At 39.6% G+C, this 18807-nt stretch overlaps 1 protein-coding gene across 3 annotated transcripts in view; it reads right to left on the minus strand.

Annotated features, from left to right (window-relative positions):
* The window catches only part of TPCN2 (two pore segment channel 2), a 72173-nt gene that overhangs the window by 33156 nt on the left and 20210 nt on the right, over positions 1–18807 (minus strand). For 2 of the 3 annotated variants that reach the window (XM_088057658.1, XM_088057657.1), the window contains exons 23-25: positions 18508–18589; positions 16999–17084; positions 16217–16287 (exon numbers count right to left, since the gene is read on the minus strand). In XM_088057658.1, the coding sequence (XP_087913784.1) occupies positions 16217–16287; positions 16999–17084; positions 18508–18589 (239 nt within the window). Of the gene's footprint in view, positions 1–13668; positions 16288–16998; positions 17085–18507; positions 18590–18807 lie in introns of those variants that run through there. The other variant, XM_014260406.2, reaches the window with a different exon arrangement.

The following is an 18807-nucleotide window of genomic DNA, read 5'->3' on the forward strand; positions in this document are numbered from 1 at the left end:
CCTCTGGACTCACTCCAACAGCTCCATGTCCTTCCTGTGCTGTGACCCAAAAACTGGATGCAGCACTGCAGGTGGGGTCTCACCAGAGCAGAGGGCCAGAATCCCCTCCCTCTCCTGCTGCCCATGGTGCTTTGGATGCAGCCCAGAACACAGGTGACTTTCCAGGCTGGAATTACACATTCCTGGCTCATGTCCAGCCTTTCACCCACCAGCACCCCCAAATCCCCAAATCCTTCTCATATGGATATGTTCATCCCCAGCCTGGATTGATACCAAGGGCTAACCTGACCCAGGTACAGCACCTGCACTTGGTCTTGTTAAACCTCATGAGATTCCCATAGGCCCACTTCTCGAGCCTGTCCAGCTCCCTCTGGATAGCACCCCATCCCTCAGGTGTGTCACCACCCTGAACTTGGTGTCACTTGAAAATTTGCTTTAGGGTCAAAAAAGCCACAGTGATAGTCCGTGTTGTTTTCAGAACACATCCCACGCCTGAACAAAGGCCATTGAAATCAGAAAAAATCTTTCAGACCTTTAAGTGGAGTTAGAATAAAGATATAATTCACTCTTCTGAAGAACAGCTCAAAGGCAACTTAACCACAAATTCTGCATGGTAGGAGCTGAATTTCTACCACTCCTAATGAAGTGGGAACTCAGAGTCTCAATCTTCCCATTCTGAGAAAAGCAAGGGGGTTGTTGCAAGAACTAACCCATTCTGACATGCCAGAAGGAGACATTTTCTTTCCCATGAGCTCAGGTTTCTACCTTTGGCTATGTTCTCAGAATACAAAGTTCTGGTTTTAACCCAACTCAGCAGGGCATGCAACAAGAAGAGTAGGAGACCTTTCCTGAACGTGCACCGAGCAGTCAGCCAAGGCTTTTGTGAAAAGAGACATTGGTTTCAGATCAAGATGGGCCATTACAGCCACCTTATCTATTCATCATCCCTCACACAGACCAGAGACCACCAGGCAGATCTAAAAAGCTTAAAGCTGCACATTCCAGAAAGGCATTCACTTGGCAGCTCTGCAGTAAAACAGTAATGCTTCAAAATGCCACACTTCCTTGAGAAAGGACATCTGACAATTTTGCTGTGAACATTACTTAGCTCAAGGGAGGATGGACCTCCAGACTCAGCAAGCTTGCAATCTGTAACACGGATTCAGATAGCACAGAGTGACAAACCCTGGTTTGTGGCAGGAACAGCACAGTTTGAGTACTTTAACTGTGAATTCAAGCTAAATTAAGCAGGTGATCAATCCTTCAGCCCTCTGCTGGTGAATTGAGGGAAACAAAAAAAGGATTGAAACACTATTTCATAAATAATACATAATCATTTCCTTTTATATAGAAGCACATGAAATTCCAGAGGGCTATGATACACTGGAAAAGAGGTGTAAACCTCTGATTTGTAAAAAAGTGTCCCAAAAATGCATGAATGTTTTGATTATTTCAGGTGCCCTCCTTCACAACAGCAGTACCTTCTTTGCTCAAGAATTTATGTAGGGTCTTTCCTAACTGAACATTCTGAAGCTTTCTAGCTAAAAGGAACTTTCATAAAAATGGGCAAGTCATTGAGCCCAAAATTCAACCTTTTAAGCTGTGTGCACTTTTGTCAAACCCACAGCAGATCTAAAGGAACCTTCAGAAACTCCTGCTAGCATTACTAGCAGGAACCTTTGGTTGCAGTCACTGAGGCTGTAAGGGCTCTACAGTCACCACTGACCTTACTGATGCTCATGTTATTTTGTTAACATGATGGTTTTATGCCTCTTGGAGATTTGCCCAAAGATACATCCTTTGAAACAGGTACACATGGAATTATCAGCCTGCAAACTGTCCTTCTCCACCCACTGGAAATGATCAAGTATCTTTTACACTGGGAAGCTGAAGTGGAAGGAAATAGTGGTCATTCTCTTAAAGTAATGCTTAGAGAAGATGAGGATGTCATTGCAAACTTGTAGGAAAAAGTTTTCCCATTGTTAGCATGCAGAATAGCACAGGACAATAGGCACCAAGATTTTTCTGTAGTCAGGTTGGTAAATGCTTGAATGTGAAGAAAATGAAAGCCAGAGACAGTGTGTTCCAAAGAACTATTAATTAACTAAGGGTTATATAGCTGAGATTTAGAGAGCTGACTCCTCAAAGAGACAGAAGCAGCAAAAAGTCTTGAAAAGAACATGAAACTTCAGTATTAGAACAGGTGTCATAGATTTCTCTAATATAAGAAGTTTTTCCAGTATCAGCTTCTTGCCTCAAGCAGCATCTTTGTCCAAAAGAAAACAGGAAAATTCTGCTACGTATACTACAAATGAAAAAATGAGAACATTCCCATTAGTCACCAACATTTTCCTCCGCCATAATCCCAAAGTGGCTTCTAATCAATTCCCTACAGATGAAACTCTCAGATGTTGTTTCTACCGTCACATTCTCACTGACGACTGAGCTCCTAGGTTAGACATTAGTGCCAAAGTGGGGTATCCTAGGAGTTTGTACACTTGACCTTCAGTACCACAGTTCCTGTCATCTCCAGTCTACCACCTTAATGTTCTGCAAAAGGTACACAAAGCATGGAAGCAAATAATGAAATACTGCATAAGGGGACATTTCACCGGTGTATAGGCAAATAAAGACAATCCCAGAGCTGTGTGGATGCAACAATTAACAAGTGAATTATTTAAACTAGTAAGAGAAATATTCAGGAATGAAATCAATTCACTGTAGTTAAATCACTGCAGATAGGAGAAAGATGATCTAATGTAATAACCTTCAGACATTCAGTCCAAATACAAGGAAGCCTCCTATGACTGAACAGGTTTCTTTTCTCACATTGATTCTTGCCTTATTTTCCAAACTTTTCAAGACAAGGGACATCTGATGTCTTAGTTACTAGAAATTGAGACAACAGTTGAGAATCTATTGCAGTAATCTGTACAAACAAAAGACCAATATAATTTTAGAGATACCTTTCTTCAGAGAGCTCCCAACAGTACGCACATGTGGTATAAAAATAGGTTTTATTAAGCTCTGCAGGAGCCAAAAGCCTTTATTCTTTGAAGAGGCCATATACCATGAGCGAACAATGGTTTAGAACTCCCAGGGAGCTGGGATCCAGAAAATGCTGCCTCTTATTCATGCAAGATCATACCTTTTGGAGATACAGAATCAAGCACTGAATCCTGAGCTCAATGAGAGCTTCAAAACAGAGCAGTTCTTGTACAGAGCTTGCTCTTGTTTCTGTGGGTTGTGGGCCTTGGGCTTGAACCAAACAGAAGTGAGTTCAGTGAGTTCAGAAAAACCTCAGCATTACTAAGGCAAGACTTTCAGGTCAGACTTGTAAGGATTGGTACTTGACATTCGGTGCTCAGTAGGAGCAGTGAACCACAGAGGACCCTCCCTACCTCAGGGACAAACAATTCCTAAATTCAGCCCATCCCTGATGCCTGAAGGAAGTCCATGGAGACAGTTCTAACTTTCTTATTCCCAGGCAAAGTAACAAAAGAAAGATGTTAAATTCCTTCCAGCCACTGAGTTTGCACACTACCGACAACATTGTCCATGAAGTAGGAGACTGATGTCATTTCCATGGAGGTGATAGTAGAATGGGCAGTTGAAAGTTAAGAGATTTACTTACAATAGCAGCAACTCACAAACAATTTTTAAAAAGACAGCAAACAAGTATGTGATTCTGTAAAGGAATAAGGCACATTTGTATGTATGCCTGCTGCAGTTTGTATTCTCCTTAAGGATATGACACATCCCTTTGTGTGAGCTACACCATGAGATGTTAAAGGAAAACAGAAAACAAAGAAAACCAAATGCTCTATCTCTTCACTGAAATGAATACACCCCAAACAGACTTATCTCCTAGTTCCAAAGAGGGACAGATTCTTGAAGTCTTTCAAGCACTATGTACATTATCCAAAAAGGCCAAATACTCACCCTGTAGAAAAAAATATTGAGAGGTTAATTTCTTCCTAAAAGGATAACAAATACTCTCCTGCTTCTCATATTTTTACTACAGAAAACCAGAAATTTCTAATAAAAACTATCACTTTTTCTGGCCACATTCACAGACCCACTTGATTCTTTCCAGTAGAAAAATTAATTTAGAACTTTTACATGCTTTTATTTGCACCAAGATCTTGGGAACAAGCATGGTCTGCTAGGGATATGGGATTTAATTTGGGAGCTGTTAGTTGCAATCATCACATTAAAGCTCCTCAGTATCACAGAGCAAACCCACCTGCAGAGACACAGCTTTTATGTTTACAGGCATACACGTTTATATGTATATATATATATACGTATATATTTACATATATACACATGCAAGCACACTTTTGGAGAGAAATCTTGTGTCCCAAACACAAAATGCTGTCACACCATAAATGCCATTCTGAGATCTCATCTGCAGTTACCTGTATCACAAACATGCAGAACTGCAGTTCTTTCTGGCTTTATTTTGCTGGGATGCCATGTCAAGTGGTAAATGCTCTGCTGCCACCCAATGACATTTCTTGGGATTGTCCATTTCGCAAGACCCTTTTCTCCTACTCTACAACCAGCTTTAAAAAAAAAATCAGGTTAAATTAAAGGCAGCACTTAGAGTTGGAGTACTTTGCCTACCTGTGGTGCCTTGGCCTCTGGGGAACACAGGACATCACCACCTCTCCTCACCTGTATGCAAATGGCCCCAGTCCTTTTCATCATTCCGCCAACAGCGGCAAAACTTTATCTGAATTCCCAGTCACAAAACCATCATTGTGCTGTGGCAGTTAATTTTTACTGGTTTACAATGTACTTTCCTTTGCACAAGAGATAATGCCAGCTAAGCACAGCAAACCTTTCACACAGCTGTTATTATGCTTTATAGGCCATCAGTGTTGATTTCATAGCACTGTGTCAATGCCAGACATGCTGACTCCCCACACTATTTTCATTGCTCAGTTCCTTTCTTCACTTTCCTGACAAAGCACAATTGGTTTTAGTCCTTACTACTACATGTAAATTTAGTTTGCAATGCTGTATAAGCACAAGTGGTAGCTCCTCAGGTTTAAGTGAAAAAGGGGAAATGCTGTAATGTGGGTCTTGAGGTTCACCCTACCTAAGTAAGTTCTCAAAAGTTTGAACATTTCAGCTTTTCTTGCAGTGAAAATAGACATTTGTATAGTGCTAGTCTAAGGAAATCCAAGAAACTAGCCAAGTAATTATTGTCAATATGTATTTGCACACAAGAACAAACTGCTCAGTTCTGAAGAATCCGTCCAGAATTCTAGGGCAACAACATGTGCATCTGTTCAAATTAACATTTAATGTTATTTAACATTTGTCATCCCAGAGTATACAATGAATTACTTTAAAATGTGGTTTACATTTTCAGTTATCAGCTTAAGCTGGTATAAAAGACCCTGAATGCTCAGGGGTGAATGCTCAGTTGAGAGTTTATTGTCACAGAGGAACCACAATTACAGGTTTAAAGGAAGCCCAGCAGTGCTTGATTTATTTTCACCTATTTCATTACCACTCGTTTTGGAACACAAGATGTAGCAGGATGTTCCTCTCACCAGAACATACAGCCTGTAGAATAATACACTAAAAAGTTAAAGGATGGAAGAAGTAACTTCTTTCCCAATAACCATCTACAAGAAAATTTGATCACTGTATTAAAAGATAAAAATTATTTCCAAAACATTCTGTCCACTGCTGTCCTCTGGGGTTCTCAAAGATCAGAGATTGTTCTGAGACTCATTAATAATTAATGGTATTTAACTAAGAGGCAAAAAAACCCTAGATTTGGCTTTGGCTTTATAAGAAGCGCCACTTTCATACCCTTATATTTTCATACCTCAAGCACAATGCAGAAGTGTTAGAGATCCATATACCTTGGTACAAACAGATGGGTATTACTGATAATTCACTGCCTCAAAACATACCTTTTTACGTTTTGCCATTAAAAAACAAAACCTGATTGTATTCCAACCTCCTTGTTTCAGGCCCCAGAACTTAACTATGCTGAGAATGTTCCCTTAAGTACATCCAGAAGTGCTAATCACACAGCCTAGCCTGCATGGTGATTATAAAATGAGGGCTTAAATTCCCTCTGCTGGCTAAAAACACAGATAAAGAGTTAAAAACCTCTCAAGTCAAGAAAAAAATATGAAAAAGTAGTACATAAAAACTTTAAAAAAAATAAAATAATCTTTATCTCTTCTTTAGAGGTTTTCATCTTTCCAGTTGTTGGCACCTCAAAGTGATTTTGCAGTACCTGAAAGGAAAACTCCTGGCCTCCCGTTTGTTACTCCCATGAAACACACGTCTGTGACTGGGAAGCTCTGCAGATGAGTCCTGCACAATTTCCTTCTTAAGCACTGCCAACAGATCACAAAGAGAACAGTAACTGTGATGAAACACTAACCAGTCTGTACAAAAAAGATGGGAGAACTGCTGGAAAAAAATACATCATCAGAGTAGGAAATTAAGATGTAGCTGACAAGGACCAAAATTACAACTTTAGGTCAAATTCACTGTGGAGAAAGGTCTACTAGAGGTAATGGAGTGGCAAATGGGGTTCAGTCCCAAATAGTAAAATAATTTTTTGTGCTCCAAGTCATTTTGGTTCAGTTTCTTCCATGCAACGTGTTCCTTCTCTTCATCTATGTCAATTTCCAGCGAGAGGATTTCTGCCCTAATGAGCCTACAGAGCAGATTCTGTGCCTTCTGTGATAGGTCAGATAATTTTTAATTTATCCCAAAATTATGTTGAAAACATTGTGTCTCACCTACCCCTACCTTGCACAGGAGTATTCATTCCTACACCACAATTAAGCAGTCAAGAAGATATTGTACAGTCAGAAGAACTGTGACAGCAACCATATAAAATGACCTGAAGCATAAATGGCAAAGCAGCCTTTGCCGGTGGAAGGGCACTTTCCCATTAACCCCACTGGTAAGTCCAGCTCTGCAGTGACCCATTTCAAATGGCAATATTTTACACGTATTCTACTTAAGCCTAAACACCACCACAAGTGGGATTCAGACATACATTGATGGGTCACAAACCTTTTAATCCAAACCACCATTTTACCTATGTGGAATTAGGATTTAGTTCTGTTCTTCCTCATTTAATGAACTAGACATGGTCCCCCCTAAATACCTGTTCATGAGTGTTTGGTAAAAAGCCAGTTAACACCTCTCTGTGCAGATCAGAAATGACAAACATGAAAATTCAGTGCAGACCTGCATATGAGGTCCCTCAGACTTACATTTCACAAGGTCCATCTATGCAATGCATGTGAGCCTTAAAATATTTAAGCCTGAACCCAAACTTTCCTCATACCTCACTTTGCAATGCCTACACAATCAGGAAGTAGAGGATCCTGCTATACAGAGCTCCAGAGGACTGCACGAGGGTCACTCAGGAGATGAGAACAGAACCAAGGGCTTTGGAAAACGTCAGAGGCAAAAGTTAAGAGTCACTGTGTAGGGTCTCAAATACACAGATGTTTCAAACATCTGATTTTTAAGTGCTGAGTTTGATGGCAGTAGATATTACAGTGGGCACCAACCCAAGACAGAGCTAAGGAGGAAAGGCTAGTGAAAAAAACAGGAAGAAAAGCAGAGCATGAAAAACAATAATTCACATGCTTGCTTTGTGTAATCTACCCTAGACAGGCCTCAGCAAGCAAGTTAACTTCAGATCTCAATTACAACACATGGGCAACTTTATTGCCCAACAAAGAGTACCTTAGACATTTATAATCTCATTTTATTAAATTTTCCTACTTGTGACATTTACTATTGGGTGTGTATGTGTGTGAGGTTAATACAAAAATCTATATTTGTATATTACAAGATTGAAAGCTCACCTGTGTGGCAGGTGTTGCTGTGGGCACATGCTTGGATTATGGATTAACCAACTCCTATCAAAAACTGGGGTCTATCACCAAATCTAAAGCAAGGAAGGCAGATGTTTCTCCTGCTGATCATCTAGCTGATCTAGTGATCATCCTGCTGATAGACCTAGCTGAGGGCTCTGATTGAATTGGCTTTGCTTCCTTCATGAAATCTGATTACAGAAAGAGAGGGGTGACGCCTCACACCTTTAAGTGAAGCTTAAAGGACAACCCCTTCTGGCTACTTTGATCTAAGTTTTATAGTCTGGGTTTAACACCTTCACCTTTGATTTCACAGGGAGCTTACTTGGAGGCTTTTCCTATAGCAATTATCCAAGTCTTTTCACAGAAACTACCAATTATCCAGGACACTGGGGACTAAACACTTGTAGTTTTGGTGAAATACAACATTACTCTCACTGGTATTAAACACGTATGGGAAGACACATTAAAGAATCAAGTTTTACTTTCTAAGATCAGTACTTATTAGAAAAAAAAAGAGCACTGTCAGCAGCTCAGCACATCGTGTGAGGAACCAATTCATTCCTAAAGGCAAGGAGACAACATAATAACATAGTACAGGCCAGACTGGCTTCCCAGCTCACCTCGGAAGAATGCTCTTTCTACAAGGCCATTGTTACACCACCACCACCACCACCCAGTTCAATGCTATAGTGTTAGTTTTGCAGCAGACACAAAACAGTTCTTTCCGGGGAGCTAACAAATCCAGTCTGCTTTTAGCCAGAATCCTACACAATAGCCCTAATTTTAAGCATAAAAATAAAAATCCCTTCTGGTCTTACCTAATGTGACAGGCTGTGTAACACAATCCTTACAATTAAATTCTAATTTCTGCATCCACCCCAGCAACCTCTGGTTGTATTAGAGGTCATATTTCACGTTACACAGACACACACCTGCTACACAGTAGAACTTGATCTTAAAAATGCACTCAATTTTCTATTTTGACATGAATCTCCACTCTCTCAAATGCTGATGATCCTTTGCCAGTGAGACTGTGCAGGGCAATTGGCCTGGGCAGTTTTCCAAATTCAGTATGACATTGCAAGCACTCACCAGCTCTGAATATTCACTGTTCACTCACCTCCAAGAACCAAATACAAGAAGTACAAAGGAACATGAGGCTAAAAGCATTTTTGAAGTGTGTTTCAGGTGCAACAGAAGGCTGGAGCTGTTGTTTAGGACGGTCATCCCGTATTTTTCCTCTAGTTTGTACAGTTGAAGTAGTGACTTAACTAGAATCTATCAGTTTGCTTACACTTACAAACTTCCAGCACATGTGCCAGCCTCACCTCATCCCTACTAAATATTTATAAATAAGATGGCAAATCAGCAATAGTCCTCCCTCCTCTTTTGATAAGATAGAAAATAAGTAGATTTAGATGTTTAGAGGTTCCAGGATTTTTTTAAAACTTTTTAAAAAAGTAAAAAAGCTATATAAAAGAATAGGCAGCAACAAAATTATAAACCAATTGATGTGGAAAAGCCAACATCATCTTCTAAACCTGCAAGTGAAGCTCACAGCTGGTGAAAAAAAAAAAAAAAAAAACAGCATTGTGTGTTAGCAAAGGCTGTGAGCAAGGACTGCAGGTTTTTTTCTTAATTCTCCCATGGATTTCAAGCGAGGCTGCAGGCAGATCACCAAATATCTCAGCTGATCATCTACAAAATAAGGATAGCAATATGTTCCTATCCCAGCAGGATGTTTTCAGAAGAGTGCTTAGGAGGCACTCACTGCAGTGATGTGGTCCATGAAAGCCTCTGCACAGAACAAAGACAACACCTGCTCCACTGTTTAATGGGAAAAAGATGACTGAGACTGTTACAAGGACTTTCTAGCATTAAAGGACAAGCTGCAATTGCCTCTGGCTTACACTTAAGAAATTCAGCATCAGTGAACCATTCTTTTATACAATTACAGTGGAAAAAATTTTAAGTATAGGACTAGATAAGAAAATAGTGCAAGTAAACTACATCAATGATTGGAATTCCACATCAAAGGCGACATTTAGGTTTTCCTTATAGTGTGTAACATAGCTCATGACAAAATATCCTTTTGCTTCCTTTGGCAAACAAGTGCATAGATGATGGAAGTAAATGCACACTGCAGTTTTTCCTCCAGGATTGCAATAATTTTAGTTAACTTAGACACTTTTGAAAAGCATTTATTATCACTTATAAGTCCATTTTATACAGTGTTGAAGTTCTTCTCATATTCTCTGTGGGAGATAATGATAGGTGGCTCTTCCAGTGACTTTGCGGGACATATCCCCATGTACTTAGTATTTGAAAAATGCCAGCTCAGCCTTGAGGGGATGTTGCGTTCCAGGGCTGCAGGATCATGTCCAGGGAAGCTACAGTTACCAGTGACCGACATGGCACTTCAACGAGGCGGGCTTCTGCTCAGGAAACCATTTATTCAGCACAGGAACAAACTCAGTTTAGATCCAGAGACAGAAAGCCCAGAACAGAGGCAGGGTGATGGGTTTTGTGGGACAGAGCCAGGGTGGAGTTTAAGGTCGGGGACTAATAGTGACAGAGCAAGAGAGAAACCCCAGGGGCTCAAACCCAATCACAACACCTGGGCTGCCACCCCGCCAGGGGTCCGGGGTGGGGCAACTCTTCCTGGGCTCACAGGGCCCATTCCCGAGGAAGAGGAATGGAATGCACTCTTGCCGGGCTTTAAAGCCACGCCTCTCACTTTAACAATGCTTATCTGAAACTAAATCTTTGCTTCCTTGGGTAGGGGGCACCTCACAAGGGGATTTTTTTCTGACCATCTTTTTTCACATTATGCTGGGAAAACTGTAGCTCTACAAAATAGAAGACGTTTTGAGTTCATAATGAAACATGAACTTCAAGATTAAGGAAGTCTGATGATCTAGTGTTTATTCCTGAATTAGCAACCGATTTCCCATGACCTTAACTTCATCATTTAGATACTTCATGATCTATTTTATCTTTTAAATGAGAGATTGTATGTCTGAAGAGTGCAGAAAAGAAATCAAGAAAGGATTCAGATTCTACTCTGCCTTGGATCCAGGGAAACATCAGACCTATTTCAATTAAAATTAATTTTGTTAACTACTTCATACTTACTTTTGGTAAAGTAAGGTATTGTAATATTAAGGTTAATTACTACATCTTTGCTTTTTGTAAGGTTTTCTAGTTGTTCCTAGGATTTATGCAGCATCAGTCCCCTGGTAATAACTTTTTAATTCATTCACCAAACCAAGTTTGAAAGAAGAGCTGAAGTGTGAGAGGTGTAAGGGTCATGCATTTTTTGACATCTGATAGCAGGCAGAGTGCTCAAACTAAGTGTCCTCATCAAGGGAAAAATCAAGTTATCTGACCTCCTTTGCATGTCAGAGAGCCAAGACAAACTTTGAGACAGGCAACACATGCCCTCTTCTTGCCCAAAAAGCTAAGGGATTTAGAAATGAGATTAAAGGGAACCCATCAGAGTGAACTGCATGGAGAACCATGGAGCTAGTGCAAGGTCAAATATCAGCAACAAAGCACATACAACACCAAGTTCATCTTCCTGTGTATAATGGGAAGCTGAAGGAGCATAATTTTGTTTTTCCTATCCTTACTTGTACAACACTTGCACACTGTAAACATTTGTAAGCCATTAGCGAGACCCAGCAGAACACTGTAACAACAAAAGCTAGGTTTGTTAAAGCCACGGGAATTCTTTCCAGTGAAACCACATAGAGGTAGGCGGGACAGGATCTCAGGGAGCAGCTGAGCCACCACCACACAGGGCCTCACAAACATCTAGACAAAGCTGTAGCAGGTGACTGTCAAATCCCTCCTAAAACAGCTCTTGAGCAAAGGGGAGTCTGCTACCTCCCAGATACAGTGCTCAGAGCTCGGGAGCATCCTCAAATCCAAACTACAAATCCCACAACCAGCACAAGCAATTACACAGCATCAACAGCTCACTCCTCTCAAACATTTACATACTTGCATATCGTTTTTAAAAGTATTTGCCCGTCTCTTGTTGATCTGAACAAATTATTTACCCTAAAGTTCTTCTAAACTCACACCTTTCATATGTCTTAAGACCTGTTATTGTCCTGTAATGTACATCTTCCCCCAACTACTTATTTTAAAATGCAGGGCCCAAAACAGCCATAGAGAGATACAAAGGGAAGTACTGTTACAAATTACAGCAAAACAATTCTCTTTTGATCTCTTTCAGATGCTGTTAGCTCATTCAATTTGCAGAACACTATCAGCCCCATAATATTTGTCTTCTAATACTACTTTTTCCCTGCCATGTACTGGTAAATTGCAACAGTGCATATTTATCTCTTAAATTTTACTTCACTAGTTTTGGCAATTTCTCCCAGTTTCTCAAGGTCATTTTGAAACACTGTCATATAGTGTATTGCTTAGAGATGGACTACAAAGCCAATTTTACCCCTCTGCCCCTGAACCCCAAATTATTCCTACCTGGAACTCAGAAAACAAATGGTTCTGCATGTTTATAAAGACTTCAGATTAAGTAAAAAATAGCTGATTTCTGGAAAACTCTCAAGAGTTATATAAGCTTTAAATTAGACAAAAATCTAGTGAAAAAAAAAAATCATTAACACCTACATGAACAACATAGGCAAACTCCTATTTTTGCTTTGTTTTCAATAAAACCCGAAGAGAGAATACTGCAATCACTGGATCTGACAAAAGCACAATGTTAAACTGCAAATGCTGTGGTAACACCCTGCTCTACGCCTATTATACAGGCAGGTGGAAAGATAAACCATCTAGCAAGGTAAGAGATAGTTCTGAAATGTGAAGGTAACTAATCTATACCCTGTATCGTTTTCCTAAAGACCATCTTTTTTCTTCTAGCTTTATGTCCTTTTTTTTTCTGCACTTTAATAAGTGTTGGAGGGATGCAAAGCAATATTCCCCAAACTGTGTCAAGTTCATAGCTGAGTGTGCCTGTGAGGTTCATCACTGTATTTCTGTATTTTTACTAAAAGAATCAATCAAGATTCAACTTCAGTTGAATCCTTCCTCTCCCTCCACTCCTAAATCTTAAAGCAACAAAAATTCATAGCAAATCAGGAAGGAAAAAAAACCCAAACATGCATAATGTCAAGTTAGCCTTAATTAGGTGATTAAGGTCTTCCTTCAGAAGCTAGAAAAGTCTGATCCTGATTTAATAACACAAAGTAATCTTCTCTTTACTTCAGCTTTCACATGCTCCACCTAAGCCCCTGCAACAACCATTGTCAGAGACATCACCTTGTTCCAGAACTGATTTTGTTCTGTCCTTAATAAAACCCCTCCATCTTCTAAACCAGAACATGCTACCAAAGAATGGCCTCAGCTAAATTATGTGCAAAATCTGCCCCAGCTGAAATGCTATGAGAATGCTTTTCCACTGATGTCTTGGGGAAAAGAGAGATGAAGGAATACCTTTGTATTGTTGTTTGTAGAGACGGAAATGCAAATGAAAATCAACCTGCTCAAAAGCATCAATGCTCAGTTTCAATGAGGTTTCACCTTAAAAACTGAGTATGCCAAGTACCTAAAGAGGATGCTATGTGCCTCTAGAACTGGAAAATTAACAGAGCAGCATCCTTTAGGTCTGCATTTTGAAACCAAGCACTTATATCCCACTTGCATGTAAACTCCTCCATGGGCCCAGCTTTTAGGTGGCAAAAACAATGGGAACAGAAATGTCCAGCACTGCAGAAATCAGTAGGAAGGGAAAGGCAAAAACATACCACAAAAATCATTTCAACACCCCAATTATTTTCATGGATCAAGAAGAAAAGACTTTTTATAACAATGCAAACCTCAAATTTTACCTAATGATGAACATTCATTTCCATGATTTATACAATTTTTGCATAAGATTTGTGGTTATTTACATCTTCCAGTTCAAGTGACATTAGGTAGCACAATTTTGTATTAAATTCTAGTTACACTTTCAGTCAATTACACAAGTATGAAACAAGAACAAGACAGACTATTCCCTTCAGAATGCCTTCTCCACATTAGTCCAGACATAAACATGGCATAATGGAGACAGTTGTGATGTTTATGCTAATCCCACACCAATTTGTGTTGCTTTCATAGATTGTAGTGTAATGTAATGGCAAAAAAGAAAAAAAAAGCAACCACAAAACCCCAAAGAACATTAAGAAGCCAAAAAAAAATTAATCAAACTTATAGGCTGATAAGAACCAGACACTTCCTTTTTGGCAAGGCAAAGCTACTTCAAGTATTCATTAAAATGGAAAACAATTTTTTTTTTTTCCCAGTAAAAAGGTAAAACAAGCGTGTTTAACCACTGTGTAATAAGTCCCAGTATATTGGTGGCAGTGACTATACATCATGCTAGAAGGAACAGAAACCATGCTGACACGGAGCCATATGAACAGAACAAACTCAAAACTAGAAAAACCATGTGCTGATGCCTTTATCAGCTTGCCATGATGAGTGTTTTAAGTGCTTGACTGAAAATAAGCATGATGATGCCACTGAAACCAGCGCAAGCGAGTTACTGGGTGGCTTAAGAGACAAGAGACTGCATACAGACAAGGGCATGGCATAAGAGGCAGGATTACAGCAGTAAAGAAAGACTGCAGGAGTAGCTCAGAACTCAGCTCACATTTGTTCTACACATATGAAAGCCACAATACATTTTTCTCCATAGCACAAAGAAAATACAAGCAAAAAGGTAAAGAAACAGATAAGAATAATTAAGTAACTTCTGAACAGTGAGACAAGGCAAAAATATGGTTTTGACCTGAAATGCACCATCATCCTGGATATTTTGCTGTCCTTCATGTAGGACAGAGAGAAATGGCAAATGATGAAAAAAGACAAGGAAAGGTACAGATGATGACTGCTTGGCACTTTTGAAAAACATTTTTTAACTAAAAAAAAGAATCAAGGGACTTATAAATATTAGGCAATTATCTCCCCCAAGCTTTTGTCAATACAGAGATGACCACAGTAATGTCTATTTTGGTGACAAGTGTCTCAATGAGAAGGCAGTGCCCCAAAGGGCAGTTTCATTTTTACATATGAAAACAGTAGTTGTGGTAGATTCTATTTGTCATAGCAGTTTACCAGTTATGTGACAAAGATTTAAGCAAAAACACCTTTTTAGAGGAACTCTAAAAGATAACAAAAAGCATGTGGACACAGCTTACTATGAATCCTCCACTTTGGACTTGTTGAGAAACTTATTTACCCAAAAAGTTTTACCCAGGTGAAAGTTAGTGGAGCACAACATGTGGTCATTAAGCCATAAAAGAATGTGATCCTGCAATACTAGTTGAGCACCTTCAATTCCCACAGGCTCAAATTAAAATTTCAAGTGTTAAGCACTTTGGTTGTCCCATCCAACTTTTTTTTTCCCCCTTCCCCCTTTAAGTAGGTGACTCCAGTGATCATGGGACAACATTCCAGCCAAAGTTCACTCCCCTTAGCTTTTTCATGGAATACAACAACAGGAAGAGGACTTGGAAGAAAGTAAAAGGAAGAGGTTCAGTAAAGAGCAACATCAGAATATTGACTCTACTGAAAGAGAACTCAGTTTTACCACATTGAAAACCATGAGTGCAATTGCTCCAGTCCAGGTTCTAACTGCTCTCAGTGACCAGAATGGCATAACCAGCATGAACCCTCCCCCATGGAAAGCAAAGAAAAACAGGATGTGCAAAGCAGGCAGTCCCTGTTACTAAGCTGGAATTGATTGTGTTCCGACGTGATTAACTCCCAAAAATTTGGTAAGATATGCTGGTGTCACATTACAATAAAAATAGTGTTTCAGCTCTCACTACGAGAATATTAAGGATTTTGCTCTGGTCCTGCCTAATCCATTCACGAATTGCACGGCATAGCCCTTGCCACACTCGCCTGCCAGAAAAGGCAGCTCCGTTTTCTTGTGCTGAAAAAAGTAGCAGGCTTAGTGGTTATAAAGTTCATGTTTTAAAGTGCACTGTCATTTTAAACAGACTTTCCCTATTAAAAAAAAAAAGTAAATAAAACCATCTGATATCAACAACTTATAAAAATAACAGCTGCAATACTCCTTCTAAAATTGCAACTTAAAATCAAGTTAGCAAGATTCAAATCTTTTTCAAAAAACGATATGAACCCAAAATAAAAAACCTTTCTGCAGAGAATTCCCTAGCAAAACCTCACGTCATGTCCTATAAGCCTCTCTCCTAACAGCATCTCACAGAAAATCCATTCAGTTTCTTGCAGCTAACAACCTCAAGAAAACAGAGGTCTAAATAAATCAGTCCTTCCCACCAGTCACCTACACAAATGCAGGTGTGGGTGTTGGTGCAGTTTTTCCATCAACTCCTCCTCTGTAGGTTCTTCCAAAACATCTCTACAAAGAAAAAGCATGAGTTGTTAGGGGCAGCAAAGGGGGCTTCCAAGCATTTGTTTTTGCAATGTGCAAGCTGAGATGTAACTGTGCTTGTTTCAGGAATGAAACAAGGAATTAAAATTACAATAAGCTGGTGCTCCCTAAAGATGCATCTAGCTGCAAGTGATCCATCCCCTACAGATGTGTCATGGAAACCAGCAGCTGTTTTCCCATAAGAAGCAGGGAAGCAACTTCCTGCACACAGTACAATACAACTGAAGGTCAGTAGATTTGTTTTCCTGAAAAAACTCCCAAATGACAACATGCTCCCAATGCTACTATTGAGTATCCAACATGCACCACAAGTTCCACTAATAAATGATCATCAAGCATTAACTCACCACCCACAGTTTCATAATAAGCCAAGAACATGCATCACTTCCCTCATCTTCCCTTTTCTTTTTTCCCTTGTTTTTTCCTCCCTCAGCTGTTGTTCCCCTCACCCCCAGCACCTCTTCTCCCATCCTACTATGAGCACAAAGAATATAAAGGTTAGGCTAACAAGTCAGCTTAAAGCAGGCCAAACTAACTTGCTGGATTTCTCCAGACTAACAGATTAAACAGTTTGCTTCAAAGTGAGGAAACAGAAGACATCTTGCAGCCATCACACTTTCTTAAAAGCAGACAAAGAAAAATAAAACTACATTGATTATCAAGTCCAGCCCAACTCACCTGAACATGAGTTCAACTGTCCTCTGGTATTCAATATCTAAAAGAGACTCTCGCTGGCAGCGACGGTCCCACTTGTGAATAAAGTTCTGAAATGCAAAAGAAACAGCAAAAAATACAAAGGCTTCTTCTGATGGCACCAGAAAAGATGTTATATCTGGTCACTATGTTTGCAGATAAGGTTTGGGAGGCAGGTGAGGTTTGTTTATACATGGTGAACACTGATTTATTTAGGCATCAGCTTATTTACTTGCTGCAGGTCACTATTTAGGCCTTTGTTCAGCAATGTAACAGCTCTCTCATCACAAACTGAAAGAACAGCAGAGCAGAAGACAGCCCTACTGCCTTCAGCTCCTAGCAAGGACTGCCTCCCCAAGTCAACTGTGTGAACTACCCACAAGACTTCACCTGATTTTGATTTCTTCCTCTTTAAAAACCCAACAATATATAAACATACTACTAGTCCAGGCTTTGTCATGCTCCCTTACCTGTTTTGAATAACTCTGACAAATGAATACCTAGGGAGTGGACACACAGCTCAGGAAAAAAAATAAAGGGGAGAAAAAGAGTAACATCCTTCTCTCCTGCTACAGAATGCTGCACCTTGGCTCTGACAGCAATCTTTGGCCACAGCCCTGCAGAAACAAGCAGGTAGAAGATGTTCTGGACTGAAAGTCTGCCATTCTTCCTACTGTAGTAAACTGTAGTAAATTTTAATTCTCAGTACAGTCAGCAATGTCAAGAACTTCTCCAAATGAAACTTTCATAGCATTTGAGATGGGGTGAAGTGCCCTCTACAGGCTCTCAGTTCCCTCCACTAACTATAAGAGAATTCTACGATGGTGAACCTGGAGGAGATGGTTATGATTAGCATTCCCCTCTCCATCAAAATTTGGATTTGCAGGGAAGTATGCAATGAGTAACTAGCAGAACCAAATGTTCTTCATGGCATTGCTCAGGCAACTGCTCTCCCACAGTTTCTCTGAAAAGCTCTAGAATATGATCTCTTGAAAATAAGTAATCAGTTCCACTCCTCTAGTGTGGCACTGAACAATGGTGCTAATTCAAACTGGGGTGGGAAGAAACACAGCAAAATCAAATAAAATAAAATTTTTTAATTTAAATTGCTCACTTAATTTGCTGACAAATTAAAATGCAAAAAAGCCTGCAGCTTGAATAACTAATGTGGAATGTACAAGAGACAAGCAATTTTGTAATACTTTAAATATTTCTCATCTTTATAATAAAGAGAGTGATACAATGAAATTGTACATACCCAATGAGATACAACCAGTTTTGTGACAAAACTGCAAATAAAACATCTATTTTTCTCTAGGAAAAATCTCTAGGAAAAATAAAATAATTCCTCAGCTCCTCAGGCATAGGGCAGCAAGGAGAAAGGTAATGAAAGCACACACAAACCAAATATAAAGTTGTCTGGGTTCTTTTCATTTCCTGCACAAATTAGAACCCATTTTCAGGATCTCACACCAAATAAACACACTTCCTTACCTCCAGGAGTAAAGCTACGAAGAGATTAACCCAGATGACAGAGGAAATCAACCACCAGGCTACAAAATAGATCTTTGCCCACCTGCAGATCAGATGAACAGACAATACAATCAGATGAACAGACAATGGAGGCAGTAAATAACCTCGGCCTGAAAGTGAGCAGAGCACCAAGAAATCATATTTTTTTTTCCTTGAAATATAATACTACTACTTTCTTAATGGAAAAGATGGCCTGGATCAAAAAAATAAAAATAAAAAATGTTTGCTTTTCATTAATTTAGCCAAACAGACTCACTCTCC

Source organism: Pseudopodoces humilis, chromosome 7 (assembly GCF_049639895.1).
Source record: "Pseudopodoces humilis isolate 2021_Gansu_Grassland_sample_001 chromosome 7, ASM4963989v1, whole genome shotgun sequence".
NCBI classification, from domain to species: Eukaryota; Metazoa; Chordata; class Aves; order Passeriformes; family Paridae; genus Pseudopodoces; species Pseudopodoces humilis.